At 38.2% G+C, this 8,729-nt stretch overlaps 1 protein-coding gene across 1 annotated transcript; it reads left to right on the forward strand.

Annotated features, from left to right (window-relative positions):
• The first annotated feature begins 5,586 nt into the window (after positions 1-5,586).
• On the forward strand, positions 5,587-8,348 carry LOC142336009 (uncharacterized). Its single transcript, XM_075384458.1, has one exon. The coding sequence runs from the start codon at positions 5,666-5,668 to the stop codon at positions 7,898-7,900; it is 2,235 nt and encodes a 744-aa protein (XP_075240573.1). The 5' UTR covers positions 5,587-5,665; the 3' UTR covers positions 7,901-8,348.
• Positions 8,349-8,729: the final 381 nt, after the last annotated feature.

Here is an 8,729-nt window from a genome sequence, read left to right on the forward strand (position 1 = left end):
GCTAACTGCATACTTTCTAGTGTTAGTGAAATGGTCTCAGCATTTTAACATTACGAATTTTATCATATTTTTTGGACAAAACGTGCAAATTTTTTCAATTTTTTTGATATTTATTTTTCGTTTCTCACGTCTTTCCAGACGTAGGGGCCAGAAAACGTCCTTATGGGTTTGATAGGTTAATGAAAAAATTTAGTTTGCCATGGAATAGCTTTGTGAATAGCTTTCTAATTTAATATTGCAAATTTTTGTGTATTTTTTTGGATAAAACTTGCATTTCTCACGTTCTTTGAAAATTTTTGTCGGTTTTTAGGTTTCTCCAGCCTCAAGAGCCGAGGAACCTCCTCTAGGGTTTGACGATAGGTTACTGTATAATTTGTAAACGTAATGGAATGTTTTTCATGATTGAAACAACACGAATTTTAGCATTTCTTTTACAAAACTTTGTTAGGATTTGATAATAGTTTACCGGAAAATGGTTTTTGGCCATGGATTAGTTTTCAACTTTTATTATCAGAAATTTTAGCAGTATTTTGAGACAAATTGCAGTTTTTTTTTAACTTTTGTCAATTTTTTGGTTTCTCCTGCCTCAAGAGCCACATAGCCTCCGCTAGGGTTTGATTATAGGTTACTGCATAGCTTCTAGGTGTAATAGATTTTTTCAAGATTTTATTAACAATTTTTAAAAATTTTTTTGCGCTTTTATGTTTTTTGACTATTTTTGAATTTTTAATCATTTCTCCGGAACCAGGGTCCTAGGGACCTCCTTCAAGTTTTGATAATAAACTGCTGCTTATTTTCTAGAGCTATTGATATGGTTATCAATATTTTGACGACTCCAGCTTTAGCAATTTTTTGATGAAGTTTATTTTTCATATTTTCGGAAAATTCTTTTCATGTTCCAGGATTATGGATCTTTAGGAGCCAGTGAAGCTATTTAAAGCTTGAAATAGGGATACAGGATAGTCTCTTGAGAACATGCAATGGTTTTGAAGATTTTAATGTCTGGACTTTTAGCAAGATTTTGTTAAAATTTGCGATTGTTTTCAAAATGTTTGAATTTTTTTTGTCCTTTTCTGAGTTTAACAATCATTACTGGCCCACGAAGCTTTTCAAGTCTTGCAGAAGGGTTACTTGATATAACTCCAAAGACAAAAAATAGGTTTGAACATTTTTACTGCGAAATCTTGAAGCTTTTCGTTTAAATTTTGCAATATTTTGCAAATTTTAAACTATCAGTTTTTTTTATTTACTAACAAGGTTAGAAAACTAAAAGTTGCAGAGTTGAATCAAGCTAAAACTAGCCTCACTAAACCCTGGCTAGCTACTGACGAAGCCAAGCGCTCGCGGGTCGTTTGAGAGCCATTCGCCCGACGTTAGTCGGTTATGTTTGACAAGTTTTGTCGTTTTTTCCTGCGAGACATTTTTTTTACTCTTGTACGAATTTATCGTACCTTTTGTTATGTCACTTAGTCGCAATATTCTCATTATTTTCATTGAACTTCAATAGAGAACACGCGAAGCTGATTATTGAAAGACTCTATTATATGAAATATTTTTAGTGTTTGAAGTTCGATTTAGAAAAAAGGCTTGAAATCAAATTTTTTGAGTAGTATCGTTTCTATCTTCAATCCGAGTACCTTTTTAACTACAGGTGTCAACAGTCTATTTCGCGGCTATTGGACGCAATTTGTGGCTGTTTTTGAGGTGACATTTTATGGGCCCTATTTGCTAACTTGTTTGAAGTTATGCGGCGAATTTCACGGCTAGAAATTTTGCTTTTGACGTTTTATTGTTTTTGAACTGAGATGGTGCGCGTGGTGACATTGACCTTCTATTGTTGATTTGGATTCGGTTGACAGCTCTTCAAAAAAGCAGACAAACAGAGGCGCTCTTTATGATTTATGGCTCCTGCGATCCATACTTATGCCTGTCTAAGTAGCCTTAAAAAGTGAAGTGGTAAAGTAAAGACGGCGGTTTTTTCTACTCGTCTTTCGCCTTTTCTTTGTTACAGGTGGTGTGCTTGTCTTTAGTTAGTCAATGCTTTCTCAAATACCATTATATATTCTCTATATGCCCGTTTAATATTCCACCCGTTCAAGTAGCCGAAGATGAAAATTGCCCATCTCAGCGTTTTTGATACTATATAAAAAATACCTTCACAACGGTCGGGTAGTATCCGAAAGTTGATGACAGAGAGCTGTTGTTTTTTTATTTGATATAATTTGGTCAGTATCGAAAACAGACGTCCATGTTTCCGGGTCATTTTTTCGGCCTTGAACGCCCCTGTTTTTTATTACTATCTTTTCCCTTCCCTTTGTATCGCAACTATCTTGCTTTCAAACTGCAGTGAATTTTGATGCGAGTGCAAAATAGAATGTGTGCTTGTATAAATGCAGGCTACGCACATTATTGGAGGCGTAATGCTTATCCTTTCAAAAAGCATGCAGAAAATATTCAAATGTTTGCTTCCAAATTGCCATAAAATCTAAACGATGTATTGATAAATAGAAACATATATTATACTGTTTTTGTTCCTCTTTTTTCTGCTGTTTTTAGTTTGCTTTCTAAATCAATGTTCGCGTGTTAAAGCGGTCCTTAGGCAGAAATCGTTCCTTTTCAATTGTTTTCAGTTCTTGATTGTTTTTGATAAATGGTAGGTTGCCTTTTGATTATTTTATTTAAAAGATTGTCTCTTTATCATATCCTGCAAAATGAAAAAGGTTAGTGTTTTTGAAACTTAGAGGTGTAAAGCTTATTTCACGCTCAGCTGAGAAATCACAATTGCATAAAGGGCATCAGTTGTTGATATGATAACACGGTTTACTGTTAGTGATAGGGAACTAAATAAGTTCCACTACAACAATTTGAAAAACGGAAAATATAAAGGTAAAAAGACGTTAATTTCGAATCCATTTTTGAAAAGTAATTTTGAGAGCTTGCATGCTGAATAATGTCTGGGGGATATTGACGAGGAAACGAACTTGCTCTGATGGTAGATTGAAATGGGTATGAATAAAGTTAATTGTTCCAATAAAAGCATGACTATGTCTATTATTTCGTTCCATTTTTCAGTTTGACCGAATTAAGTTATCGTCATTTGAAACGGGAAAAACTTATTATGCCCGATATCAATGACTCCCAGTGCATTTGTCTTGATGTTCTGCTGGTATCAGCGTACAGTTCACCGAAACTCTCGAGGAGATATATATTTTTTGATATAAACGACAATTTTGGCTGGCTCCCCAGCAAATTTTATGCAACGCCTCACCGTGTCATGTTAGCTTGGTTAGGACTAAGCTATGTGCACCCAAGGCAACCCCAAGACCGACAACTTTCAGTTATTTCCATCCATTGAAGAGGAGTATTGGTATTACACGGGGTTTTTTTTCTGCTGAAGCAAGTTTGTCCGTGACTTGAAATTTGACTTCTTTCTCTTGGAACATTTACCTCTGCGTTTTTGACGTTGACTTCTGTCTTCGAACATTTGACTTCAACAGTAGCTCAGTTTAAAATGCATAGTAATTAGGAACTGCTGGTAATATTCACTGTGAAAAAGCAATTTGAGATTTTTTTGATCCCATATAAGTCACTCCTATCTATCTAAGCTACAGACCAACAACCTACTTATAAAAACCGCCCTGTCTACCATTCACAAGTCGTTTGAAAGTAATTTGTCAGACGCTAGTCAGTTATGTTCAAAAATGAGTTTTGTTGGAATCGGTTACTTACTCACTGACTCATTGACACCATGTATTTCCTTGAAGCTCATGGTACAGTTGACTGATCTTGCAGTTCAAATTTGATCGTCTCCTTGGACATATCAGAAGAAGCTCTGCACATTCGGCAAGGAACTATAGCAAAGTTAGTCGAGGCGGCCATATTTCCATTTTTCAGTCATTTTTTCCCTGGCTTTCTCAATTCAATTTTATTAGTCTATAATAATGCGATTAATTATTTTTCTGTCAAGAGGCTGGTGCTTCAATTTTACTTTGATTTCCAGATTTTATCCTGAGCGTGATTAGAAGTTTTTTTTATCAGTGAGCTTCTTACACCACTGAAAGCAGAAATGAGAATGTGCGAATTTGTCTATCTAAGAGTTATCTTGGAAGCTCGTTGGTCAACGTCGGGTGACCGCGAAACAACGAATCTTTTTAATTGCTCTTGCACGAAGTTTGAAGCAATTATTGTAAACGTGTGTCATTGTTATGCAAAATTTTCGCTTGACGCTTTTTGGTTTTTGTTCTAGAATATTCTTTGACGTCTTTTTCACTCTTTAGCTCTTCATTTTTGAGTGATGTAAGTTGCTCTCGTTCTGAAATAACGTTCGTTATTTAAAGGGATTGTCAGCCAAAGGAAATCAAAGCCTTTCTAGCTGATTTGTTAAGATGTTAGGCTGCCAACCTTGAGGTCCGGGTTCGAAACCCTGTGGGGAAGATTTTTTCACCCATAAAATAATTCTAAGCTACGCCACCTCGAAATTAAATTGCCCCCGTCTGTCGTTTGAGAGAAATTCATCCAACGTAAGTCGGTTTATTTTTTGGCACTAGAAGAGATTTTTAAAAAAATTTAAAGCTTTTTGTTCTAAATGTTGCTGGTACCTCTACTTAAAAACGAAATTACCTTGCCTTTAATATGACAAATAGACTTCATGTGATAAAAAAAGTTAATCGAAAAAGTGTTTGAATTACTTCAGTTGTTATCTCAAGCTTTACATAACTCGACTATAACGTGATATAGGATATCCTCGAATATAGCGTGAACGGTGCAAACAAGTATTTCTTGTACATGTTTTGAGCAGTATTTGATAATCCTGATTTTAGTTGAACAATGGAAGTTGATTATCGAAGTCTATTTTGTGAAAGACTAGATTTTTTTGTTTCACGAGAGGATAATTGTTGATTGATGGAGGGCAGGGCGAAAGCTTCAGCTTAATTTTCTTTACGATGAACGGATTGTTTATTAAGCAGACAAAAATATCATGCAAGCAGCATTTTATATGAACCAGGAAGTTTTTTATACCAATTTTGATTTTTTTTTCAAACAAACGGTTGTTTATCACTTTGTGAAAATCACTCTTTAGTGTACAAAGGAAATACATATTATTTTTTTCATTTTATACGGAAAGGTTCAAGCAATTAATGTGAGTAATCTTCAAACGAGTCCTGGTTTAGTACGATGCCTCAAAACTTTAGTTTACAGTGAAGTGATTTAATGTTTGATGGTTTGGTTACAGAATGATTAGTGGTAGAGGCGTGGAGCTCAGCAGATTTCGTTGACGCAGAGAATTATTGGTGTGGCTGATTCGATGTCAGTTTCAACTCGACTGCTATTAAGCGTTTTTGTTTGTATTTATGGATAAGTTGGTTGGTTCTTGCACATGCAGAGTTGGACTGCTCTTTGAGCAAATTTCGGTTGAGAATCACTTCACCTCTGATCTCAATTTTACAGATGTTAAGTATATAAATGCACAATTGCATTTCAGTACCCACCCATTTTGTAACGCTTATTCTGAGGATTTTTATTTCCATATGTTTACCTTTTGCATTATGACATTCATGTAAACCTTTAAACATATTGATGAATTCGTTGAATTGGTCTCAAATTAGAGCTGACTTTCAGATTTTGATTGTGAAGTTTGCATCCAAGTGGAAGTGTGAACCAAGCGATGATCAGAGAGCAATGTGCTTTTAAGTCTAATCGTGAATACGCAGCAGCCTGCAACTTTCTCAGTGGAATCAGCCTCGGATCTGACCAGCAGCAGGGGCCCCCTCCCCACCCGCCCGCCTTCGAGGGGGCCCCTGCTGCAGCGTCCCACGGGGGCACTACCGGTGGAAATCTGGGCAACTCCACGACTTCCACAGCCGCGACAACTGGAACGGTAGCCCCGTTGGGAGAGCCTTCCCCGGAGGAATCGGATGAACCCCCTGATCGGAGTGGCGACAGTGGACACGATGGAGCCAGTAGCCAGTTCCTAGGATCAAACAAACATCAGCATCAAAGTGCATTCCAAAGACATAGCTCTAATACTTCAAAATCAACTGTGAGTCATTGGCTGCTTTCGGAACAACATGGCGGCGAATTGGCGACAGTTCAACATGGTGCTCAAATTATAAAGGACCAAATTAGAGAATCTCCGTTCGAGTTTGTCGATAGTAACTATTCACAAAGTGAAGAACATCTGAATGACCCTACAACTGAGCAGCAGCTTACTCCGAGGAAAATCAGACCGCTAGCGATAGAAATCGGAAATGTGAGAGACTCTGCTAACCACAATGTGCCTTCGAATCAGGACCACTCTAACTCTAGTTGTGCTACATCCGAAACAACCCTGGTCGCAGACATCTACAGAATTAGCAGCCAGAAATCTAGCAGCGAGAGTACTGAAGGTGAAGGAACTGTAAGTGGGACATCATCTTCAACGGGCGGTGGTGGTGGAGTACCTTCGGGAGCCATGAGAGGAATTTTTTCACCTCTGTCTCTCGCTAAAACTTGGGGTCAGCATCACTCGCGAGTTTTGAGAAGTGCGATGAAGCGGCGAACAGTATCTCTTGACAGCAGCAATGGTGGCGGTATGAACAGTATCTCGGGAATCCTGTTGAACGGGTGCATGATGGAGGAACCCGCTTCACTGGGAGGTGATAATTGGGATCGTAGTGGACGTAGATGTGTAGGGCTGACGTCGAGTGAATATGTGAGATCCCCTTTCTCTATGTTTTCATCAATAGGCTACAGCAGAGAGAATAACAAAGCTTGTCTGGCGCACGCTACTAGACCCAGAGGACTTAAAGTTCTACCGGTTCCTTCAAACAGTGAGCGATTTGTAGTTCATCAGTTGGAAGAAGTTGTGGTTTTGGAATACGAGGAAAGAGAACCATGTGTTTCTTACCATCTACTATTGAACGATTCGGCTGGATTGAGTAGCAGTAATAGCTCGAGTAACCAAAGCAGTACTTTGCCTTACAGTTACAACTTTGCCTCTTCCGCTTCTGGTTCAACTGCGAGTTCCAGGAAGCAAACATCTTCCAAACATAGTTCTGTTATGCGCAATGATGAGATTTTATCCAATGAGTTTACAGCAAATATTGTCCAACTTGGAAGTTCATCAGAGACTTATATCGTACCTGTGTATCCCAAATTGAAGGCTGGAAAAATATCAACAGCTGGTCTCAACATGCAGACTCAGCAATCCGTGACCAGTAGTGAAAGTGGTAGTCGCAAGAATACAACTGCCAAGATTTCAGCATCGTCCATGTTGGGAACTGATCTCAGTTTTGCCTACTATCGCCAGATTTCGGCGTCATGGGTGCAACCAACTTCATTCATTTCCGCAGATTTCATTCCGGACCAAGTTCGCTTTCTATCCACCGCCTACGCACCAGGTGTTTTAGACGACCCGTCGCTCAATTACGCCACCAAAACGTGTCTGAAGCTGCCGGGCTATCGCTTCTCCTTACTTCACCACGAAGAACACCCAACGACTAAGCAGCACGTTAACGAAAGATTCAAAGACCGCTTTCCATATGTGCAACTAACGTTAACCAAGCTGAGGAGTATGAAGTTACAACTGGGAAAATTTTTGTACCAAGATTGTCAATTTGACCTCTGTATTGCGTGCTACGCGCTTACCTACTTTGAAAAACTTGTGTTTTGCGAGCGTGTGTGTAAAACAAACAGAAGGTATTCAGCTGCTTGTTGCGCAGTTTTGGCGGCCAAAATGCACGACATAAAAGGTGCGCAGTTGTCGAAACTTATCTCTAACCTGTGCTCATTGTACAAAATTAACAAAAACGATTTGCTTAACTTCGAGTTTCCGGTTCTAGTCGGCCTGAAGTTCAACCTTCATCTACCCGAATCACTGCTTTACCCGGTGTACAGGAGCCTTACTCAAACACTTACCTGACCTTTCGCAATCCGAATTTGAACCAATTTTTGAACAAAGAAGACTTCATTTGTAAGAAGCTGTAACTTTTGTACGCTGTCAAGCTGACAAACTTTGTAGATGTAATGAAAAAAGTATTTGGTAAGAAAACTGCCCCTCGTTTTAGCTCTCAATTGTTAATCAAATGGACATAATAGTTTGTTCAGTTGAGGTGTATTGATTGCTTCAGTTGCCACATAATTATATTCTCTTTAGATTAGTTCGCCAAATTTTTGTTGCACGAAATGCTTTTTAACTGGATCTCATTTTTTTCACCCTTCATAGTTGTGATAGTTGGGACAGTTTCCTTTTTTGGCCTTGAAAGCAATTTGAATTTGATAGGCCAGCGTAGTTTTTTTGTTTCGGCAATGACTTATGGATAGCTTAATAAGTAAGATGCAGCTATTAGCATTAATGAGGGTGTAAAAATGTCAGCCTTGGTAAATTTCTCGACATTGGGTGGAGGGGGTGGGTTGGGGATGGGGAGGGGGGGGGATGGTTCGTAACAATGGAAAAGGAAACAGGTCATATTATTTCATTCATGACCTGAAGGTGCATTTTGATTTTCACCTATCATGTTTTGTAGGTCGTTGACCTTTATGCTGAATGATTTGAATTGTAATATAATGCTATTCTCTTCATGCGTGTTCATTTATTCATTCAGTTATACCCATTTATTCATTCGTTCATTCATTCATAGCCTATTCTTTTGTTGATTAGAGTTTATTTTTTTGTACAGAGCAGTTATTTGCATAACTATACTACCCTATCCATTCATACACTTTTCCCCGACAGTACTATGTCCATATTT

This window comes from Convolutriloba macropyga, chromosome 3 (assembly GCF_964194025.1).
Source record: "Convolutriloba macropyga chromosome 3, txConMacr16.3, whole genome shotgun sequence".
NCBI classification, from domain to species: Eukaryota; Metazoa; Xenacoelomorpha; order Acoela; family Convolutidae; genus Convolutriloba; species Convolutriloba macropyga.